At 45.8% G+C, this 25,000-nt stretch overlaps 1 protein-coding gene across 3 annotated transcripts in view; it reads left to right on the plus strand.

Moving 5' to 3' along the window:
- bmpr1ba (bone morphogenetic protein receptor, type IBa) overlaps window positions 1–25,000 on the plus strand; it is a 50,583-nt gene that overhangs the window by 2,215 nt on the left and 23,368 nt on the right. For 2 of the 3 annotated variants that reach the window (XM_042100299.1, XM_042100301.1), the window contains exon 2: window positions 19,044–19,393. In XM_042100299.1, the coding sequence (XP_041956233.1) occupies window positions 19,297–19,393 (97 nt within the window). In that variant the 5' untranslated portion in view covers window positions 19,044–19,296. Of the gene's footprint in view, window positions 1–4,556; window positions 4,987–19,043; window positions 19,394–25,000 lie in introns of those variants that run through there. The other variant, XM_042100300.1, reaches the window with a different exon arrangement.

Below are 25,000 nucleotides of genomic sequence, written 5' to 3' on the forward strand. Positions count from 1 at the left end.
TTGCTGCGAAAGTTTCCAAAGCGTGCCAAGCCCATATCTAGAATAACTTGAACCTTTGCACATTTTCATCACCTCGTGGAGATTAAGTGGCTGCCCGTGTGTTGCCCGGGGCTTCTGGGTAAGCGGTGTCCTCTCCGCACATGCACCTGTCCAGGGAATGCACCAAACAAGAGCTGGGATTATTTGCCATGAAAACACTGGCGGCAGAAAAAGTGCTTAGGAGCTATATGAGGAGCTGCTTACTTGCTTTTAATCTCTGTTTGGACGGAGACCATTGCCTAAATAAACAGCAGCGACGTGAGCTGCTCCTGGCTGCCTCCTGTTATAGCACTTTGTCCAGTGCCTATTTAAGGAGTTTGAAGGAAAGGGCTCGATTCACTTTAGGTTCCTTATTTTCGCGACCTCAATATTAATCTATCGGGTCCTGCTACAATAATGTCTTTATAAGGGTACTTTTATGGCATCAACACCAAACCAGTGCTGCATCAGCACCGCATCAGCACCAGATCCGGGCAAGATCCAGGTCACATCTGTTTCCGTGGCAGCCGTTCTCTAGGACTGACTAACATTTTGTCCAGTGCATGAGAGTAAAACAGCTCTGTTTTTCTTTCTCTAGCCACAAAAAGCTAATTTTTTATGTATCTATCTCTGTTATATTTAGAGGGTATCCTGTTCTCCTTATTGGCGTGTGGAAAGAATCTAAAATTGAGTCTCCTTATTTGTCTGCCCAGGACAAAGGCTTTCTGTTTTACTTTTCATGCACCCGGGTACATTCCTTTACTTTTGCATTTCTCAGGACACATCGTAAATGTCTCATACTTTTTGAGTTGCCCTTTCGTCCGTGTCTTCACAGGCAACAGAAGAGTCATACTAATCATTCAATTATTTTCTTGGCCACAATGTCTTAAACCTTTTTTTTTTTTTTTTTTTTACTTTGCATCCTATTTTGAAAAAGCATCTTCTGAGAAGGGCAGTGCAAAACAACACCATCCGTCCGTCCGAGAACACACATAAACTCGTTTCCCCCAGAAAATCCCCCCAAAAGATTCCCCTGGCTTTTCTGTCCTATTGTGTCCTCTCCATGGCCTCCTCTCTCCCCTGATTTTGGATTAAATGGATTAGGCTTTAGTGAAACCACACTGCTTCTGAATGACTTACTTCAATGATAAGCCCATCCCCACCCACCCACCCACCGGGTGCTTTCACAACTAACACACACCATCAACCAGAGCACAAGGCGGTGGGACTACCTAATTCCCATTCAAACGCTTATACTGCATTCACATGCAAATCCACTGCCGTGATGAACAACACTGCTCAGGGGCCTTTCTCTAACCACCTAGCCCCAGTGGGGAACAGGGTTTGGTGTGGGAGAAGCAAAGCTGTGTGGTCTACAAAAAAACAGACCAAAAAAAAACCCAAGACCCAACTTTCTTTCACTCTTGAAGAATATCCACAGCACATTCGTCTGTCTTTGTAAGGCCTGATGCTGGGCAAGCTCCTGTTGTCATGGAGTGTAGGGAGTCGGGCTCAGAGCCCCTCACATGTGGGAGTAGATGTGTTTGTGGTGTGTGTGCGTGTGTGTGTGTGTGTGTGTGTGTGTGTGTGTGTGTGTGTGTGTGTGTGTGTGTGTGTGTGTTGTAGTGTGTGGTGGTGGTGTGTGGTGGTGGTGGTGGTGGTGTGTGTTTGTGGTGTGTGTGTGTGTGTGTGTGTGTGTGTGTGCGTGCGTGTGCGTGTGTGTGTGTGTGTGTGTGTGTGTGTGTGTGTGTGTGGTGTGTGGTGGTGGTGGTGTGTGTGTGTGTGTGAGTGTGGTCTTGACCATGTGCTTGCTGCTCCTTATTTAAACATGTGCATGTGGCCACCAGTTCTAAAGTGAGGGAGCAATTAAGGCGAGAATGACTAAGTGTCAGCCTGGATGAATTGAGGACCCATATGACTGTCCATAACAGCAGCTTGTGTGTGTGTGTGTGTGTGCGTGTGTGTGTGTGTGTGTGTGTGTGTGTGTGTGTGTGCTTGCGTGCGTGTGTGTGTGTGTGTGTGTGTGTGTGTCCATGCACACACTTAAAGGGATCAGGAAAGGCAGTAGGGGCCAGATCGTGACACAGCTAATGGTATTTAAATGTGATAGACATCTCTCCATAATCGGCGTGTACTCTTCTAATGCATTCTTATCTTATTGAATCATGCTGTCGACAAATGGCACATTGTTCAAAGCAGGGGGGGGGGATTTCTGTTGGCCTAGCCTGTACCCAATCCTATAGGAGCGCAACTTTCCTCTTGTCAGATGATCCTGTGGAAGGTTGGGATTACATAATTACACGACAATACTCTTAGCTAGTGAGGATGTGCTTTAGATCAGGGGTTCCCAAACTTTTCCACAACAAGGCCCCCCAAATACCACTAGGTTCTGGCCAAGGACCCCCTTGATCCGTTATTAAACCTATCGATAATACTACAGCAAATGTAAAAATACATTAAAGCCTGTGTTGCAGGTTAACCACCACTGTTGATTAATGGGTACATAAAGCACTCAATATATGTATATCATTTTAAAAAATGTCTCCAAATGGGGTTAAATGCCAATTTGTCGTTTTTAGCATTAGCGTTTTTTTTTTTAACACAATTCGGTGATGACGTCACGTTGGGGACTACATGATCTGCATTTCATTAATTTCAGTGCATTCCAATGGACATCACGATTACACTTTCAACATAAAGTTTGTATATTTACACTTTGAATTTCGTCAATTTATATCACAGCTACCCTATGATCTACCAATGGTAATAACGTTGCCTGATATCAATGTAGTAATTATTTCTGAATTTCGGGAGGTCTTGTTTTGGAGGGTATGTTTTACATTCATTCCTATGGGAAACGATCGTGGTTCACTTTCAACATAAAGTTTATATATTTACACTTCGAATTTCATTACAGCATTTATATGACAACTACCCTATGGTCTAAGAAAGATAACAATGTCTTCCAATTTTATTGATGCGTTTAATGCAATTTTATGAATTTGAGAAGTCTCGTTATGAGGCTACATAATGCGCCTATTCAGTTCAATGCTTTTAATGTTATGACACTTTTTTTGTTTAGCCTAAGTTACTGTCAGTGAACAGCACTGAGTGAAAGTCAACATTTTCTCTATATCTAGTGATAGTGATCATGTCGTTAGTTCAGATCATAAACTGTAAAAAATACAGATAAGTAAGGTTAAGGTAAGGTTCAGATAAGTAGGCTACCGGGTAAACTTAGTCAGAAGATCAGAATATAAAGCATCATGATAGCTAGGGCTAACTTTCCAGTCCACCTGTGAGCCACCCCTGTTGTTGCAAATTAGGCTGATCGTGTCTTCAGCATGACACGATCGCCGCCGATTAGGCTGATCGTGTCTTCAGCATGAATATTTTCAATAACTACTCCTCGTGATTGATTGTCATTGACATCGTCAGGGTACGGCTTACCAAAGAGGGAGATACTAAGGGCAAGTCGCAGTTGGCAGGTGCTTGTGTGGGCTGTGCCGTCCCGATGGAAACTGCGGTGGAGAGCTGCTGTAACGCTAGGGAAGCGAGTGCGTTTTGGCTGCTTGTCGAGGAGGATCTATCTACCTGTCTATATATCTATCTAGGCTATCTATATCTATTTATCTATAATCTGCGCTATCTACCGTGAACACTCCCTTACTCCTCTCTCGTTACTCTCAAGGGTCTCGAGGTGGGCTTTGGTCTGTAGCCTCCCCAAGGTGACGTAATGCAATGCATTGTGGGGGAAAGGAGAATCACTTCAAACAGCTGTGAAATAGTACCTGCTTTTTCGTATTATATTCCGTTTTGTGATACCCAACAACATCAAATACAATGGATAACAGTTTAAATGTTTATTACCAACAAGCAAATTGTGCAAATTCGTTGGAAAATAAACCCTGCAACATGGCCTTTAACCTAATCCTACAGTAATAATTATTTTGGCCACAAGCATTTCGCAATGGAGCATACAGTTTGTAAAAATTGCATTTGGGGCTTTCTGCTATATGAGAGCTATCACTCTACTATTATTCCCAGTCATTATCATGGAAAATATAATGTTCAGATATGCTATAATTATTATAATGCCATTGTATAACAGCCCTCATAGTAATAGGTATATTTTAATTTTTTCAAATGTATTTATTATTGCTTTTATTTTTCCTTCCAACTTGCTGAGGCCACCCTGGCACCCCCTCGCGGCCCCCCAGGGGGCCCCGGCCCCCACTTGGAAAACCACTGCTTTGGATTATCTCTTTGCCTTTGTTGTTTACGACATCAAGTTTTATGCAGATATACAGATGATAATTGCTTGAAATGTTAATGGGTGTATAGAAAATAAGAAATCCAAGTGTTATGTGAGTCATATGGCATTTAACTTTAGTTATTTGACACCCTCTCCATTGTGACACACTATTAGGTATCGTTTATGTCACAACACACATCTATTTGGTTGCGTCTTGGCAAAGTTCCAACCCCTGTGAGAGAAATTGTAAGACTTTACTTCTAGAACAACCCCCTGTTTGTTTTGTCTTCTCTTGAAACATCTATTTATCTTGTTGGAGCGTTAAGATCTCCTGCTCGTTTTTTTCATTGGGTGGTAATAGAGCGTTGCAGTTACCCGGGCAGGGGCGGAGGGGCATGTGAAAGCATCCATTCAGATGCTGCACATGGATACTTCCCAAGACAAGCCCAACAAGACGGCTGTTTGCTGTGGTTCAACAAAGATTCCTGTCATAATTCAGGCAGTTTATCTAGCCAAGCATCGTGGCAAATGCAATGTAGACAAACTAGACACTGCGATAGCTGCCTAATTCAGCTAAACTCACGTAATGCTCAGGTGGAGTGGAGGGGAAAGAAAAAACATGTTGTCTGCCGGCCTGTCCCTCGTCCTACAGTCTGCCTTTGACCGTGTAGCTCTTTCCTGCCAGCAGACGCCCCTCATCAGCACGGATTAAGGTTAACAGAGTTTCTTTTTAATGCACCCCCCCCACCCACACACACAAACACACGCACAGCCATACAGATTCCTTAAGACCCCATAATGAGGAGATTGAGTTACTTATTTCTGACGGACTTGTGACTTACGTTGCGACTGATTCCCTCCGCTGACGTCTTCCTCCTCGGTGTCTTGTGTTTTGCATTTGTCCATTTGTGTCCATCCACAGACGGAAATTAAGTGTGTTGAGTTTGACGATAGGTGTGGTCGTCATCTACTGACATTATCCTCATTACATGCAAGCACCGTGTGTTCAGCAAGGCAATTAAAGCCCCACACTGAACATGCTTGTGGAGCACCGTCATTCAGGCTGGACAGATATTTGGCGTTTTGGGGAGGGCGCCGTCTATTAATCATAGCCAGCCAATTGACTTAACGTATAATGCCGAAACACGTTACAACAACAAACACAAAAAAATCAATTTCCTGGCTTGCTGGCACGAGCGTGCATTTGTCATGAAGAGAACTGCAGACACTGCATGGTGCCAACAAGCTGACAAACGCCCCTCTCGGAGCCAAATGACTAATACCTGGGCGGCATCTCGATCAAACCTCTCCAAGGAGTTGAGCCGTTCTGTAATGACTACAGAGCTCTGTCTTTCTCTGTAAGTTATGGAAATCCAGCTCCCTGTTTTAGGTCTATAGGTATAAGCACAGGTCTCGGTAACAAGCCTTTGATTCAGATCACTGCTGCTAGATGAGGCTTAGAGATTAGAGTTCATTGTGAAATTTGTGTTATTATGTGTGAGGACAGGCTAAGAGGAGTAGACAGTCCTGCCCACCATCAGGTTTCATTCCTGGGTGGTCTGCATTCCCCCTAGCGATGCAACGCTACACCACTATAAAAGCAATACCTACTTCGACTGTTCTGTAAAATAGGCTTTTCTGCAGGTCCCGGTGCTGATGTAGTGGAAAACATTAAACTAGAAGTATATCAAGTGGCAGACTGTGATTATGCATAAGCAACACAAATTGATCTTCATGAGGAAGTGTTTTCATTGGAGTAGCTGAGGACATAGCACAATGATGCGCTTCATTTCCGTGTCCATTTTTGTTTGTATGAACAAGTCATTGTAGTTACCCAGCCTCCTATTTGCCTGAAGCTCTGAAGGTAGTTTGAATTATGGTCTTGTGGTATAGTAGTCATGTGTGATGTTGAAATTAATCGAGTTTGACTGGTTTCATCACTGCTCAGTGCCAAACCAGGCTGATTGTAATGTTGACACATTTCCATTTTGGATTTTTTTTCTGGAGAGGAAATTAATGTTTGAATGAAAGCTTTGGATCATTGAACTCTGCTCGGAGGGGAATACAGGGCTCTCGCCTTTCAGATGGTCAACTAGTTAGAGATGAGTGAATCTCTTTCCAGAGAAGCTAAATGTGGATGGTGTATGGCTCCAACAAGGCAGCTGTGTGAGTGAGCATGACATCTTTATTATGATAATTTACATGTGAGAGCTATTACAGGACAACATTTATTTGAGACTTACGAGGAAACACTGGCAACCAATGAGGCGAAATACTGTCAGCAAGATTTAATTTGAGAGATTGGAGGAGTCAGTATGATGATGATTTTGTATGAACTCTCAAGACATAATTGTATCCATCTGATTGCTCAACTGTGAGATTTTGCCATTTTTTTCCACAGAATCTGCTTCAACATAGGAATTTCATAGTACTTGATCCTGATGTAAGGAGTTTATCTTTTTATCTTTTTTTTTTTTTTTTCGAAGAGAAATGTGTTCACCTGTGAGCTTTAAAGCCTTCTCAAGATACCAACCAGCCCTGTAAGGGCGAAAAAATATTTGTCTGGAAAAAATTGCGTAAGGGAATTTCTAAGACTTTTCAGCCCCTATTTTTAGCAGCATTTAATTTTCCTTAAAAATTGACATTGAAGTCGTCCAACACAGGTAGTAAATGCTCCGAGGACTTTTTCAAGGCGTTGGCCATCAAAACACCACAAGAACTGGGCTCCAACCGTAAATTCAGGGGTGTAATATTTAGGATTAATTGGTGTGGTTTTAAAACACTCTATTAATCTGCTGGACGACAGGATACATGGCTTTGGGCAGTGAGAAAGGAGCTGCAGGCTCTTTATGAGAGCTTGTCAGATGCAGTGTTCTTAACTCAGAGCGATTGATATTCTTGGAAAAGCGGTTTTCGGTGCTTTAGTTTAAGGTAAATTTCATTCATCCATATGAACTTTCAGCGCTGCGTGTTTGTTCTGGACGGTGCAGTGTTTATCTCGATGAGACTCGATCTCCATGTTCAGACTCTGAAAGCACACCCTACCTCTTCACAAACAAAGAAGATACAATGCATAACGTTCCCCCTCCCTTTGCATTGGCTGTTAAAATAACCGTATGCTTTAATTGGCCACTCAATCCTTATTTTGTATAGACTCACTTGTTCTCAGGTCACCTCAAGGGTACAGGCCCTTAAGTTGACGTTGTGGAGGTTTGTATATCTTATCACTCATGTGATGCAGTGTCTGGGGCTCCCAGCCCCAGCGCATGGGAGGAAGTTATCTTTGTTCATCTCCAGGAAGCGATAGGCGTAATCCTCATCGCAGCGAGGATATTTGCAAGCTAATCCACCCTCCAGCGAGTGTGCAAGGGTGTGTGCACACACAAGGGCAGAACGATTGGATAACCCAGGGGGGCAGCACACCACCAACTCAGATGGTCAAACAACTGCAATGTTTATAGCGAAGGAAAGGCGATCTACTCCAATGCCTAACTAAAAGGTCTGTATGTCGAGCTGGTTACACACTGCCTTCCTGTATTCAACAGCCTATGACAGCCCAGGAAAAGCTAGTCCTGAAAGACACGCTCTGTCCTCCTGTGTCACAGACCATAGAGGAAGAGAGGGGTCAAAGGTCATCTTTGAGGTCATGGTGTGTTCTTATGTTTCACCTCCGACATCCATGCCTGTTTTTTTTTTTCAAAGAGGGGTGCCTCCTGGTGAAGGCATTGAGTGGCAGAGTGGTGAAATAGGAAATTAAAACTCATGTTTTCAGGTAGCCCCGTACGATACGGATCTTAATAGCTTGTTACTGGAGCTGGTGGGACCTCGGTGGCTGGACGTACGTTGTTGCGTTGGGTGAAAGGAGGAGGAGGGGGGGGGGGGGGGGCTCCGTTTTGGACATTCGAGAGATCGGGTGAACTTTTGGACCCTGACAGTGATGGCTCTATATTTGGGAGGTGAACCGCGGCTGATGACCTGTGCGGTGACCTCAACACCTGCTCCCGGACAAGAATTCTGTTCCCGTATTGTGCCTGGGGCGGGAGATATGCGGCAGATATCATCTCGTTTCCCTTGTCTCTGCGCTGTGTTTCCCTCACTCTTATCCTCGGCTGCGGCTTTGAACTAATTGTTGCCATTTCTCAGAAAGTACGGAAAACAAGATTTCGGAATATCTCCCAGGCTTAGTGTGGCCAGATAGACATCTGGTCAAACGTAACTGCCTCATTCCACCCCTGATTTGGAGTCTCACTGATAGCTACGCAAGGAATGTTTGCAGCTTCTAAGGGCTTTATGGGTTTCTCTTTTTAGCCAATCGACAAACATGCCACACCTATCGGAACTATTTAACATGCCTGTCAAAACGGTGTTTTTTAAGAAATACATTTGAAGATTTCCCCTTCTCTTCTCCTTATGTCAAGTGCACACACAAACACACACACACACACACACACACACACACACACACACACACACACTCTAATACTATCTGTATCAATTTTTCAAATTACATAAACATAGTACATTCTGCAAACATGGACTACTAATCTACTTTAGCTTTTTTCAGCTCTAGTGCAGTAGCACACAGGTTCTCTTGCTCTCTTTCTTTCTTTCTCTCTCCCTCCCTCTCTCTCTCCCTCCATCTCCCCCTCCTCTCCATTCTTCCTTCCTTTTTGTTTCATTCTTTCCCCTCTCCTCTAATTGGCACCTCATTTTTGGGCTTCCTAATTGGTGCGGGAAGACAGGTGGCGCCACTCTGTTGTGATAATCCTTGTTAGCACAGTCTGTGTAATGTCTTTGTTTACGCTGCGTGAATGTAGAAGCGGGTGCATGAACTCCTGACGCTGTTCCTTGCCGCGCAACTCACCCATGGTGAACCCTGACGCCTCCACCCCACGCCCCCCGACACCCTTCCAGCAACCCCTTGCCCGTACGCCCCCCCCCGGAAAAAAAAAAAAAAAACACAGCCAAATCTCTTCCCCGACTCACCCCCCCACCCCACATTTCTACCCCACAGTGTACTTCTCACTCACCCCTGCTGAACACGGACCAGACCACAGCCAGCATGTGCCTCCTCCTTCTCTCCCCTCTCTCTCTCTCTCTCTCTCTCTCTCTCTCTCTCTCTCTCCCCTCTCTCCTCTCTCTCTCTCTCTCTCTCTCTCTCTTCTCCCTCTCCCCACCGCATCCCTCCTTTTTCCCTTCTGAGCAAACATGCTGACTGCTTTGTTGTTGTTGTTGTCTTTTTCTTTTTTTTTTTCTGAACGGGGAGACAAGCTGCTAGTTAGATTGTCAGACGATTGCAGTTATGAAGGGCCCCTTTGTGTCCAGGCCAGGGGACATGCCAGAGCCCCTGTCCGTGCCGGCACTGAAGTCCCCTGGCCTCAGCAAGCAACAATCATTACACCGCAAATCACAGCCTTCCCTCTCGCACATTTCACATGAACCGCCTGCAAAACAGGCCAACGGGCCTCCAGTCGCTAACACGTCTCAGTCACCGGCGCATTTACTACACGCTCACTCGCTCGGCTGTGAAACGAAGCAGCTTACGAGGTTTATAGGATTACAAAGTTGCCGCTTCAATAGCATATCTCGACGATCTGTTAGTTGTTTTTGCTACAGTTTGCGGCATTGATTTTATGACTTGAAGCCGTTTAGTTTACAGAGAGACAGTTTTCTCATTAAGCCTGTTTGAGGTATCCTGTGCTAATCAGGGTGTTGGATGTGGCTTTGATGCACTACTGGGGGGAGGGGGGGGGTTTGGCGTGAAGCGAACTTGAGTGCCTGAATGGCCGTGTCTCCAAACGCGACGTCGGGGTGTCGTAATCGGAGGGGGCGCATTCACACTAATGCGCTCAGGCAGGTGTGGGGGTTACGGAGGGTTTGTAGGTCACCACTCTGACCCCCGGTGTCAGGCCCGGCCTGCTTGGCCGTCAACATACTCCTCAATTAAAAGCCCTTGGTTAATGGCACCCGTCATGCCAAAGTATCCATCTCTCTCTCTCTCTCTCTCTCTCTCTCTTTCTGGTCAGTTGGAATCTCTGCTCTTTTCTTCCACTGTTCTTTTCTTCCCTCTGTCCTCCCCTCTGTAGCTATTTGCCATCTGTGTTTGTATCTGTCTCTCCCAATCAGTGGGCTTTTACACACAAACCGCTGTTGCTCTGACCCAGGGGTCCCTGTATTTCTCTGACCTTCTCTTTCATGCCTGTTTTTCCACGGCTTTCTATTCTTTTGTCATGGGAGTGATGAATGAATACTGATACTACTGTAAGTCTGTTAGTAGAAGTGCTGTGGTTTATAAAAGATCTTTGAAACTCAGGCACCAATTTGCGGCGGCTTTCATGACTGCAAGATGGAGAACTGGACACAAAATGACCCCACATAGCAGAGCTATGGCTGTAGCCTGGCCGTTAGCTGGGATTTACTGTAATGTATCGCCCTATTCTCATGTTCTCACTTTGTTGCGCTTGACCATAAGAAGCTATGCACTGCGCTACACTGATGCAGGCTCTTCTAGCCCCAGCTGTGGGTGTTTAGCCACATTAGCGTTTTATGGTTTTATTTGTTTGTGTGCAGTTTGGTCGGCCTCATTTGTGTCTTGGCCACAGTAGTGTCCAGCAGCTTGAGCAGGCGTGAGAGCAGTTAACGGGAAGAAGCCCTTGAGTCATTAAGAGTTACGACCGAAGACACAAGCTGTGAACAATTTGATGTCCGTTCATTTGTGAGGCAATCCCGTAGGCGGGGACCTTTGATTTGTGTTTGTCTTGAACAAAGTAAATACAAACAAAAACGTTTATTAGAAGAATAAACACCATGTCGAGTATAGTCTCAGCTCTGTCTTTAATAATTAATGCGTCCGCACATGGCAAATTCATGTTGTGATTCTAGTTATACAGACGTTTAATTTCAGCTGCCAGTGTGTATACATTCCTTCCCTCCATATGTTCCCCTGATTTGTCCCAATTTGCCGAAGGCCCCCTCTCGCTGGCCGCTGTTTGTTTTCTCTGTGGCGTGACAGGACTTTGATGGGGCACGTCCAGCCGGCAGCGTTCAGCGCTCAGAGCCGAGGTGCTGGGAAAGAGTCCTGCCCTTTCCTCTGCACTTCCTTTGTCTCCCCTTTCTTCTCGTGTGTGAGGGGGGCCCTGGTCCAGACTGTAGGATGAAACCCAAACAAAACAGCCTTCTCTCAGACCTCTCTGAACTTCTCTCTAACTCCCTCTCTCTCTCTCTCTCTCTCTCTCTCTCTCTCTCTCTCTTCCTCTCTTTCGCTCTCGGTGGCCTGTGAGGAGGCCGCTGGCCCCTTGATTGCCCCCCGATGGCACCTCTTTACCCTCCTTGCCCCAGAGCCTCAAATCACCTGACCCTTGGTCACCTAGCCCCGAGCCTTGTGCTTGATGGGGCTGAAAGGGATTAACTCCTGGCCTCCCGGAGAAGAAAGCGATGCCTTCATCCAGTCTCCCTCAGTGGCCTTGGTGGGCTTTCTTTCTTTCTTTCTCCCCCCCCCCCTCTCTCTCTCACTTTCTCCCTCTCTCTCTTTCTCTCTGTCTGGGGTATGTACTGCAATTAAGTCGAAGGGGAGCATTTCAAAGAGAATGGAAGAAGGGAATAGAGATGAGAATAACAGAGATGGAAAGACAGAGAGAGAGAGCGGGGGGGGGGAGGGGGGGTTCTGTGCATTTCTTCTGTCCGTCTTTTTTATGGATGGAATTTGGAGTTGTTGGGGGGTGTTCAAAGGTCAATTTCTGCTCCAGCGTGGTCAAGTTTGGTTAAGTGGAAAGGTCACGTGGGTTACAGCTAGGTGCGAGGGGCAGAGGTGATCCTCTAAATCTGCCCTCCCTCACACCCTGGACACCCCAGGGGGCACAGGACACCGTCCGCCTGCCCCACCACCGCCCAACAGAGCCTCAGGCTGTCCGCTCAGTGTGCCCCTTTGGGACCTCATTGTCCACCACAGGAGAGCTGGACGCTCCACATTCATTGGGACCCCACTTTCCGTGTCTTTGTTAAACAAGGCCTGACGATGCGGAGGTAAGAGTGGTAATTAGCCGAGCTACAGCTGGAGGATGGTGGCGGTGGCTGAGGGGAGTTAACAGTGAGCCTTTTTCTCCCATTCTTGGGAAAAGGTCTTGCCAGTCCAATTCTTGATAAAAAAAAAACAAGAAAGAAAAACACAGCACCTCACACAGAAGATATACAACTAGTCATCAGTCCTGGGGGTGTTTGGTGCACTTTGAGGACATTGGTGCTTTAGTTTTTTCTTTGTAGCTGTGTATGCTGGAATGTCATTTTCCCACTGTAATGTCCAAGCACTGGGGAAGCATTGAGCGTGGGTTCATTTCTGTCTGTCTTGGGCCATTTGTGTTTTAACGCTCTGTCCTCCTGTGGGGCCTCCCAGCGTGTGGGAGAGCCATTAGGCCTCATCACGACCAGGTGAATGGCCCAACAGGTGGCTCAGGGTGACAGGACCACCAGAGACGCGCCACCGAAGCAGCTGCACAGCATTTGTGGGGCTTTAGCCTTGTTTCTTTTTCTGCCACAGCAAAAGGAAAAGAATAATTAGGGGGGTTTGCACATCACAAATCTTTGAATGTAAAATTGTAGAAAAAAAAAACATTTGGTAAAGTGTTTGAAAGAGTTTGTTAGACTCAGTAAATTTTTCAGTATTAAAAGTAAAATAGTTTGTATTTTCAAAATTATATTTCCTTGATGCATTCTCAGACACTTTTCACTTGAAATGGCACATTTTTTAGACATAATGGTGACAAACCTTCCTTCAATGCCGTTTTTAGTGAAGCACCACAAAAAAGAACAGGATTCCAAAAGAAAGAAAAAGTACAGCTGTGTGTCTGTTTCTCTCACCACCTTTTCTGGTGCATTCGTCAGGCTGTTTGTGTTCTTCATTGGGTTCCTCACTTACATTGGTGTTCATCTGCTTTGTGAACATGAATGGAAAACGATAGAAAGTGACAGAGAGAGAGAGAGAGAGAGAGAGAGAGAGAGAGAGAGAGAGAGAGAGGAGAGAGAGAGAGAGAGAGAGAGAGATGAGAAAGCGTGGGTGATACACCGGTTCATTTGCCATTGTGCCCCCTCTCTGAAAGCTTGTCTTTTGAAAACCGTGAGGGAGGGGAAAGGAAACCCATTCAGGGAAGCAGGTATTGCCATGCAAATTGGATTCAGCTGGAACGGATTTACTCAGATTAAATGTAAACTGTTTTGTCATGTAGAAATTAATAAGCCCATTGTGCGTCCGTCACATTTGAAGTTGTATACTACATCTGTAAACCCATTTTCTTTTTGTGGGCCACATTCTCTGCATTGTCCAGCGTTTTTGTATGGGTGCAAATGGGCTGGAACAGTTTCCTGGACAAGGTCATTCAGGATTACCTGAATTGGTAGTTTATTATTGTGCTCTTTTCTTTTTGTTTTAGGGGGAGGGGGGCATTGAAAAATAGTTCCAATGCCTCCCTAAGCCCCGACAGATCCCCTTTTGGTGGGTCGGACCATCAGAAGAGCTCCAGTTGGAGCCATAGATAGAAGGCTATAAATGGCCCTGGGTCCTGCATTGTAGTAGAGGGGGGATGAGGAAGGGGGGGGGGGCAGAACCTTTAACAGAGGGACATAACAAGCACGGCCGTATTGTGGTGTGAAGACGATGAAGTCATGGCTTTGCCACGGATGGTTTGAGTTGATGTATGTTCTCCCGCAGGTGTTGAGAGATACTGTGGCAAAGGTGAGAGTCTGGAGCTGCCAGAAATCAGCAATTCTGAACTTGTAATCAACTGTGAGAGGAGAGAAAACAAAATAAACATGCATTCCAGTGTGATTTTAGAAGGTATGGCTCCCTCGTTCTCTCTCACATGCTCGGACTGTTCTGTTTTCTCTCCCTTTCTTTCTTTCTTTCTTTCTTTCTTTCTTTTTCACCTTCTTTCTCTCTATCGCTCCATCTCATTTGTTTTCCCTCATTTTGCTCTCATTGTCTCCTTTGTGACCTTGGACCGTGCGGATTGCGGTGTTAAAGTTTTGAAGCGAATGGCAGACAGACTCAAAAAGCACGGCTCAAAACATCTCAGCCATCTCATTGAATGCCATCTGCACGTACGCGCTACCACACTGACACCTTTGTCCGAGTAAGACCAAGGCGAGCTTCAAAAAGAATTTAAGAACAAAGATGACTTGGCCATTCATACAAACTAGAAAGCTGAGTGCAAGAAACAAAAAAAGAAATGTTCAAACAACACCAAACTACTGTAATTCTTACTACTCTTTGAAACTCACATAAAAGGTGAACTGTAAGATTCCTGCATATATTTGTGCCTTGTGACTTGCCGTACTAGAGCACTAGGGAGTGAAACAATGCAAGTATCTCATGAAGTGTCTGTTGGAATGGAGAGAATGAAAAGATGAGTGAGAGAGCAGAGAGAGAAAGAGAGAGTGAGAGAGACGTTTTGGTGATGATGGTAGAGAGTGATTGTAAGAACAGAAAGAGTGAGAGTGAAAGAGACAGACTGTGACAGAGAGAGAGAGAGAGAGAAAGTGAGTAAAATCCATGGTGATAGATCAGAGAATTACAAAGAGGTTGAGTGTGACAGAGAGAGAGAAAGAGCGCAAAGCAGTACTGGAAAGAGAGATAGAGAGATAGAGAGAGAGAGAGAGAGAGAGAGAGAGAGAGAGAGAGAGATGGAGAGATAGAGAGAGAGCAGGGAGCAATTGGAGGGAGCTGCAGTCCGAGTGGGAGTTTATTAAGCTGGCTTGAGACAAAGGAAAGCGCCGTGGCCCCTCCTCTGCCCTCAAACTTATCCACACCCCCCCACCCCCTCCCGCCACGGGCCTCCCCTCACGCTGGGCACTTGATGGATGCCCGCAGACTTCAGAGGGCTAGAGCAGGCCAGGCCAGCGAGCGGGCAGGCGGCTCCTGGTCCCGGCCAGCGTGTGGAAGGAGGTCATCCTTATCGCATGTAATCCAGCGGGCAGAGCAAATCAGCGGCGGCAGTCACACACCGCACAAGTGAGAACACAAATCAGTGCACCTCCCTCTTCACACACACACACACACACACACACACACACACACACACACATGCACACACACAGATGCACACACACACATGCACACATGTACACACACACACACACACACACACACGCACATGCACACACGCACACACCAGGGTTGTGCACAATTCGAATTGCAATTCTGCTCCCTGTTTGCTACTTCAATTGAAATGCGAGTGAAATTCAAGAATTTAATTGGAATTTAAGAGCCAGTTTCAATTAAATTCTGGAATTTTGAACAAGCCTGGCACACACACACACACACACACACACACACACACACACACACATGCACAAACACACACACACATGCACAAACACACACACACACACACTATACACACACACATACACACACACATACACCACACAAACACCACACATACTGTACACACACACATACACCGCACTGTCAAGCATGCACATACACTCAGACATGCAAATCACACACACACACACACACACACACAACACACACACACACACACACACACACACACACACACACACATACAGTCAAACACGCACATACACTCAAACATGCTTACACACACACACAATCACCCCTCCCTGCTGGTATGTGAGTGTGAGGGAATCTTGTTGCTGTTTTGCGGAGGCTTTCAAGGCTGTACGTGCCTGGAATTGCATATCGGTTGAGAGAGAGAGAGAGAGAGAGAGAGAGAGAGAGAGAGAGAGAGAGAGAGAGAGAGAGAGAGAGAGAGAGAAGGGGGGGCACAGGGCTTGGTGATGGGGGGGGGGGGGGGGGTGAGGGCCAGTATGCGAGGGGGACCCAGCAGGGTACAACGCTGGGGAGAGAGAGGGGGCACCGAGGCGCAGGGGAGGGCAGGATTGTTTATTTGTAAAGTGATTTTTCTTTAGAAAGAGGGTGTCTATTGTTAGCCACTAATGATCAGCGAAGCGGAGTGTGAGAAAAGAAGCAGAGGCAGACTGGTAGCAAGCTAGCACAGATGAAGTGAGACAGGGACACAAACAGAGAAACAGAGAGAGAGAGAGAGAGAGAGAGAGAGAGAGAGAGAGAGAGAGAGCGAGAGAGGAACAGAAAGAGAGAGGGGTAGAAATAAGCCCAAATGAAAGAACATGAGAACAGAAGCTCATCTGATGTGTGTGCTCCCCCTTTTGCTTTTGTCAGCTGCTCTTGTTGTTTACTTTTTTCATAAACCCACTACACTAATTGCAGCCTTGACCCTTTTGGTCCTCCAGTTTCCCATCTGCCCCTGGTTGTTCAGATCTGACTTGGCCTCATTTACTCGTGGAATAATTCAATAATCACAATGTGCAGACCCACTCACTCTCCACCTCAACACTGAGCCTCTCCGTGAACCACTCCGCGAGCTGGTGAGTGAGTGTTTTAGGAGACTTTGGCTCCGAAAGTGGAAGAGTTGAGCCGCCGCAGGAGAAGGAGGGAGAAAAGAAGGAGGGAAAAAGGAGGAAATGACCTACTATTGTGTTTCACTCAATTTATTTATTATTAGAAATGCTTTTGGCAGAATTGATGTAATCTCCATAATAGTCGCTCTAATCGGCTTAACTTGTTAGGTATAAAAAGAGGGATAAGGGCCGTGTGTGTGGGGGAAACAGCGGATAAATCAGGTGTTGTTGCACGATTAGAGGACCGAGGGTGGGCAGATTGGCGGGAGGGCGGTCGGCGCGGCAACCCGACCCGGGCCGAGGTGTGGCACTGCTGACAGGCATTCCGCTGAAAGGGCTCCTGGAGGAGGCGCTCGTAACTGTCCCCCTGTGAGGGCCTGTAATCACGCTTTTAGCAGTCATAAAAAAAAAAGTCACCCGCGGTCACTCTGCAGATGGGACTCACAGCACAGCGGCCTGGAGGAAGAGGAGAGGAGGATTTTGCGAGAGAAAAACAAAAAAAAAAAGATAAATAAGGGACCGTGGTACCTGACATAAGAAAAGACCATCTATCCTGCGGGTTCATGTTTTGATTCAATCTCTCCTGAGAACATGGATGTGGTGAATATCCAAACGATTGCCTTGGCCTGGGCTCGTGAGAGTAATGTGAGCCTGCTTGTCTGTGTGTATAAAAGCTGTTTATGGTGCTGTAAACAACCGCTGGTGTGGCTTGGTTCTGCGCCGCATGCTCCGTGTTATGCGTAGCCTGTTGTAGTGTTCTCAGAGGGACTCAGGAGTGGAGTGATTGACTTGTAAGCTCTTACTAATGTTCCCCATGTCTCCATCACCTGATGGAGAGAGGCTCAAGTCTTCGTTTCACTCCAACTGGGGGAACTGGGTTCTACTGTATGAATGCCATGTTGGCTATGGCCTTCACTGCCCTGGTCATTGACACAGTTCTGAAAAAGGGCACTGCAGACTCCTGTAAGATGATAGTGGTGCAGATAAGCAAAGAAATACTGTGGAACACAACTATCATGGCATGTTGTTGTTAGCATCCTAGGTGACAAAAAATGTTCTGTTCTATTTGGAAAAAAGAAATGAGAATCCAATTCTTTTTAAACAAATATGTAGTGGCAAACACTTTGTTTGTTTGTCTCTATGACACTTCTAATTGTTCGTCTCACCACTTCTAGGGAATACCGGGTTTCGTCTCACCACTTCTAGGGAATGCTTGGGTTTCTTGACACGTAAAAAGATTGTCCGACCAACGTCGTCCGTGAACTGATGGTATTTATTTGTTAAACAAATGAAAAAGAACTTAAAACATAAAGTATAGTCTCTATTGTCTGGTTGAGCTGAGCTGAGCTGAGCTGAGCTGAGTTCATTCCGCGCGTTCGCGTTGCTCCTGTCACGCTCACGTTGCGTTGATGTTGAGGCAGTTGACGGTCAATGATAGTTGGCTCAAGCACCGGAACCCCTCCTGTGGCCCTGGCTTGACACCTCTTTTGTCGTTGCACCCCCATTACCACTAGAGGGAAGGCATACTCAAAAACATCAAAACGTTCTAAATCAAATGTTGAAGGGAAATGAAATTAATAATTATTTATACATTAACTAAAACTGAAAATATGAATATGGCTCCTACAAAATAAAAGCCACAAACACAGTAGCTGTATCACTTGTACTGTGGACATGCCATCCTCTTTCCTGAGGGAGTGATAATGGCACTGTTGTCACCCCCCCCGTCTTGCCCTCACGCTCTGGCCCCTAACCCACCGTCACCCCCACCCTCTATACCATGCCATACCATGCCCCGTATGTGTGCCCCTGCCCCCTCGCCCACCCCCCCTGGGTGGGCCTGGATTTTGTGGAGGACAGAGGTGGCTGGTGGGTGATTGTGTGTGTGTGTGTGTGTGTGTGTGTGTGTGTGTGTGTGTGTGAGAGAGAGAGAGAGAGAGAGAGAGAGAGAGAGAGAGAGAGAGAGAGAGAGAGAGAGAGAGAGAGAGACAGAGAGAAAGAGTGTGAGTGTGAGGTGTGGAATAAGGGCCATGCCGGTGGCAGAGGGCCAGGCAGGGCAACAGGGATCAGCTGCTGCTTTGTTGTCTTATCCACAAGGTGTCTAGGGAGAGAGGGGGCTGGCCCTGCTACACAGGCGGCACTGTGTGTGTGCGTGCGTGCGTGCGTGCGTGTGTGTGTGTGTGTGAAAGAGAGAGAGAGAGAGAGCGAGCGCGAGTGAGCAACTCAATAACTCCCTCTCTCCTCCCCCTTTCTTTCTCTCTCTCTCTCACCCCTCTCTCTCTCCCTGCCTCCCTCTCTCTCTCTCTTTCCCTCTCTCCCTGTCTCTCCTATGCAGCTGGGCAGTCAGTGTCGGAGCGGCAGTGATTCAGGCTGCTGTGTGTTTTGTGTGGTGTGGAGTTTCTCACACCGCAGAGAAGAGACAGTTTCTCTCACTGACACACACACACACACACACTCGCAGACGCAGAAACACACACACACTCTCAGAGGCTTTTGAGCACAGCGCGCGGAGGCCGGAGCCTCAGGGATTTACCTCATCTTTCGTCCGGCCAGTGGACGCACAGACAGACAGATAGACGAACGGAGTGATGGACAGACGGTTAAAGATGGGACCACGGTGGGACGGCGCGTGGCGGACTCCTCTGCTGCTGTTGGGACTGACCGCTCTCCTCTCTCGGGCTCAGGGTGAGTACTGGGCACTTGCCCTCTTTCAGCGCGAAATCACAGTCAGTCTGCCCATGTCTTGTGAGTGTGAATTATGTTGCTTTGCGACAGCGTTTGTCAAAGTGTTGTGTGAGAGGGGGACAAGTGGCACAAACTTTCACGGCGGATGTCGAATTGCCTAGAGGAGCTGTATCAGTTCTGAGTTCTGAGCCTGACAGTTGCATAAAAGTAGGAAAGTATTAAAGCTGTTCTTGTAGCTTGTTACTTGTCCAGATGGAAACATAGGTCGGATGCATTTTGTTTGGTGTATCTGCTTCCCAGATATTACGTAACTTGTACTATGAAAGAGCTAATGTAGCGGGATAGCAACAGGTTTTTTATATTCAGCTTTCAAGCATGATGTTTAACTGGTGCATAGTACATGCAGATTATGCTGTATCCCTACTTTTTCTTAGAAAAGGTTTCTTTCACGAGATCACTTGAAATTGACAGTTTTTATTTTTGAGCATAGCCATGGTATATTAAATTCTATAGAATTGACCAAAATATAAACACACCATTCATTGATTCTTTCTTCTGCTTCTTAATTTTCTATTTCATATATCATATATTGATTGACTGTATTAGGATTCAGTGTTTTTTCCATTTAAAATGGCGAGAGAGAGCTGGAGATGTTTTGCTGCTGGAGAGGTCTGCTTGTGTTTTGCTCATTGGGATGTCAGTTGGGGCGTAGCCACCACTTGCTGTGTTCCTCTCTGCCTCTCCAATGGGGGGCGGCCCGCTGAGCTCCCATGAGCTGGTTGGGTTGGGAGGGGGCTGGAGGATTTGGCCATTCAGCTGTCTGACACTTGTTTGACACACAGTTGGACTTCCAGCTAAGAAATCACTCAAGCTCGTAGCTCCAGGGCACTGGTGGAGGTGCGCTCACACACATGCACACACACACACGCGCACACACACACACACACACACACACACACACACACACACACACACACACACACACACACACACACACACACATATGTATGCACACACACTCACACACACATACACACACACACACACACACACACACACACACACACATACACACACAGTAGCACAAATACACACACAAACACAAACATAGAGCAAAACACACGCAAGACACACACACATACACACACAGTAGCACACACACACACACACACACACACACACACACACACACACGTACAAAGAAATTTGGCCCACTCTGCTCCCACACACAGGCGCACAGCTGTGCGTTTAACACTGCTTGGGCCGGCTCAGCAGGGCCCGGGGTTAACGGGGATGGCCCGCCACCACAGCGCATCAAAGCCAGTCTATCTTAGGCCAGCTTAGGCTATCTTTATGCAGAGAGAGGGAGAGACCTCCCTGGGTCCTATTCACAGGAGCTGTCTTTCAGAGGGCTGCCCTCTCTGCTTCCAGGGTTTTTAAATCAAATTTAGCGCTGATAAAACATCTCTATGGGTGCCTGAATTGTACATGTCTATCTCGCAGCAGCCGTTATATAAGCACTTGTTTACTTTTTCCAGGCTCCTCATCCAGAAAAGTTTGTTTTCTTTTGCATCAGCAAAGCAGCGTGAAGAACCCACCGTGTACTACTGCTGGTCTTTATATAGACTGTAAATATTTCTGAAAACAGCCTTGTAGTGCAATTTTTTTGTCTATTAGAATCTCAGAGTATGACCTCCTCAAATTAAAATGAGTAAGTGAATGCATAATTGTTCATAATTGTTTACTTAACACAAGAATTTGTCCATGACGCCACGATTTATTTTAGTTAAGGACTCGAGGGTAAAATCAAATCAGCGCAAACATCTCACAGCGTGGTGCCAAATAGTTTTTTTTGTCCTCATTCGAAATTGTAAAGAGCATTAAGAATTTGAAGGCATTTGCAATAAACACAGCCTCATGACAACTACTAATTAAAACACTTCATATTCACAGTCAGTGATTTAGCTTCTTAATTAATAAGAAAGACAACATGCACTTTTATAATTACACTTAAACAGGATAGAATTAATGAACTTGTGACAAACCACAAACATACAGTATGAAAGACTTAGTCACATAGTATCCTATATATTTTGTGCAATAAAGAATTTTGTCTTTGAAGACTTCCACCTTTATGTAGGTGATAAACTTTAACTTCTTAATACCGTTGATTTTCCCCTTCATGTAACAGTTTAAAAGAGCCTCCAGCCAGACTCCAGTGTCTCGAGCAACATCAGTCTGTGTTTGGACTTTTGCACGGAGAGCACCTGTCCCTCAGGCAGTCTGTTAATTACTGAAAATACCAACATTAGTGCACCACCTGCAGGTTAAACAGGAGGGAAATCAGCAAGCTACTCATATGAATATTGTATGAGGGCCTGAGAGGCTTTGGCTTGCAGACGGATCTGCAAGCTGTACTGTGGAGGACCTGGTTGTGCATGGATGGCGGTTTGAGTGGAATGGATTGGTGTAGTTGTCGATAATCAGCGAGCACTCAGCCGTGTCTGAGAGGCTGGTTGATTTTCATAGTGCGTTTGGTTTGGTTGGCGTTGTGTCAATGTTTGTATCAGACTGAAGGTTTCAGCAATCAGAACATCTCCTCTTATGAAATGTTTTTTATGCAGCATGTAATCTCGACGAGGAGACAGAGACAATGGTATGTTTAAAAAACTGAATTCGATTTGACCCAAACCACACATCCACTATCAGGGAATTTGCCATATTAAATAACTATCTTTGTTATGTCTAACAGCTGAGGCATGCAGGTTAAGGAAGTTCATAAGTTTGCATGAGCTTTTATGGTGCTATTGTCCAGGGGCCGTATTCACAAAGCCTTTTATCTTACCACTAGGAGTACTCCTAAATCGCACTAAAAGATTTTAGCTAGGAGTTTTCTCTTAAAAGTTATTCACAAAGCCTTTCAGACCTACTCTTAGTAAGGAAAAATGACAACTCCTAAACTAAGAGTGAGTCTTCGTTGCTATGGATGACGTCATTACTCATGCACGAGCTTGACTGAAGTGACCACCTTGATTGGCTGATGATTTTAACGCGGGAATAATTCCAAACACCTTCCTTACGATGATGAGTGACAGGTGACAGGTCTGAGAATGCGTGCGCTACACAAGTAGTGCGAAGGACGGAAGATGATGAATAACTGAATAAAAAGGCCTAGCCTGAATGAATAAAGAGTAAGGCAAAACAAATAGCCTAGTAGACTAATGAAACATAGACCTACGGATTGATGCAGTAGCCTATCTTTGCAACATTATTAAATTAATCTGTCACCATGCCTACGTTTGTAAAGAGGAGAACATTTTAATTTGATTCACAATTAAACGTTACATTTAATTTACATGTTGACAATGAGTAGTTTTGGTTGTTGTTGGTGGTGTTATTGCATCCCTTCTATGCCTACAATGCAAAATTGTTCCCTCGCGATTGAAAGCTCCTGTTGCCGCATACGCATTTCAAAACATCGCAACGTGAAATGCCGCAAAAAGCTGTTTGTGAATAGGTCTTAGTGAGTTAGGAGTCCTCTTGACTTTTTTAAAGCTGTCCCAGACTTAGGTGCTACTTTTAGGTCTAAAATGCTTCGTGAATTACTTCTACTGAAAATTAGGAGTGACACGCCCATTATTTTTAGGAGTTGCTCCTAAATTCACCACTTAGGAGCTACTATTAGCCTTAAAATTCTTTGTGAATACGGCCCCAGATCTAGACATAGCTCATAGACGCTCAGAGGTGAATAAGATCATGGGCACTTTATTTTACGGGGTCCTTGTTCCAGTGTATCTACATAATGAAGTACAGTGTAACAACCTACTGTATGTAACAATATGTATTATATCACATACTTATGTTGTCCATAGATAATGTATTTTTGTGTACCTACAGATTATTAGTACACATGTATCACGTGCATAAGTGAACTGCAGTCTGTCTGCAACTGGTCAGTGGTCAGTGTGATGAAGTCCTTAGATCTGTAGCTGGACATGAGAGGGCAGGAACAGAAGATGCACCTGTGGCTCTGAAATAAGGCTTTCATATGTGTGTGTTTGTGTGTATGTGTGTCTCTGTGTGTGAGGGAGTTATATTGTGTGCGTACAGTATATGCATTAACCCACCTCAGTCTATGGGTTGATTTGCCTCATATCTTGACTGAAGTGGAATATCCCCAGTGCTCTAAAACAGCTATGTTCTGTGGACGTATCTTTACCCCAACACAACCACGCACTGTGAACGTATCTTTACCCTAACACAACCACGCACTGTGAATGCATCTTTACCCCAACACAACCACGCACTGTGAACACATCTTTACCCCAACACAACCACGCACTGTGAACGCATCTTTACCCCAACACAACCACGCACTGTGAACGCATCTTTACCCCAACACAACCACGCACTGTGAACGCATCTTTACCCCAACACAACAACGCAGCACTGTGAACATCTCTCCCCCAGACTACAGGGGCCTCTCACACTAGAGCAGGAGGAGATTCCTGTTTGCACCAAAATACTCTCTCCACCTCCACCTCCACCTCAACGCCACAGTAAGAGAAAAACCTGCCGCGGAACAGTAGTCACCGTTGGCTCTACCAGTACACATAATCAAGACTCAACCCTGCCACTAAGAACCCCCCCCCCCCCCCCCCCCCCTCCAAACCCTGGGAATATCATTATGTATCAAAGGTTGGGCAAGAGCAGACACAATGTAAACCCCCCTGACGCCCTTCCCCTGCTGCGGCCTATTATTCTTTCCCCCGCTCTGTGATGGCTAAGTTACGCCTCGTGGGCCACGGGCACCCGGCCCGACCCCGAGCCTCCTATTTGGGTTGGAGGCCGAAGCGGCGGAACGTTCCAGCGAAACGTCCCTTTACGTGTTCTATTATGAAGTGCAAGTTTATCACTCCACCCCCCCCCCCCCCCATCCCCCTCTCAGCACCTTCAAAGTGTCTCCTGGGAGATTGTTTTCGAGGGAGAAAAGTTAGCGTCATGAATCAGAGAGAGTTTGTTAGGAGCCAACGGTAAAGTCCAATGATATAAATCCATATTATGACTGCCGAGAAGCTCTGTTCTAACAGTTATTGGCAAAGTTTGAAAAAATATTTGAACAGGTTTATGATGAAAGACCTGGCCTGCAATGCAGCGCATGTAAAATAACAAGCGTACTATACTGTTCTCTTCTGTGGGGTGTTTATTTATAGGGCCAGGGTCATATGTGAGGTATGCCAAGGAAGGCTTCACACCTTTTGCTCAGAAAATAGACAAATATTTTCGGCCCCTTCACTTGGAAAAATATTTTGAAAGTAATCTAAGAGAAGAAAAGAAAACAAGGTATTTGACAGCTAGGAGTGAGTTGACAGCTTCCACTCAAGCTCAGGCTAGTCCCCTAAAATGATCTTCACCCATCTGGTAAAGAAGAGAAGGAGTGTGAGAAAACAAACAAGGTGTGGTTGCCCTGCGAGGGGGTCAAGAGGATTTGAGGTCAGGGTGTGAGTATGTGTGTGTGTGTGAGTATGTGTGAGTGTGTGTGTGTGTGAGAGTATGTGTGGTGTGTGTGTGTGTGGAGCAGTGAGGAGTGATGTGGTGATGGTGATG

This window comes from Alosa sapidissima, chromosome 8, assembly GCF_018492685.1.
Source record: "Alosa sapidissima isolate fAloSap1 chromosome 8, fAloSap1.pri, whole genome shotgun sequence".
In the NCBI taxonomy this organism is placed as follows: domain Eukaryota; kingdom Metazoa; phylum Chordata; class Actinopteri; order Clupeiformes; family Clupeidae; genus Alosa; species Alosa sapidissima.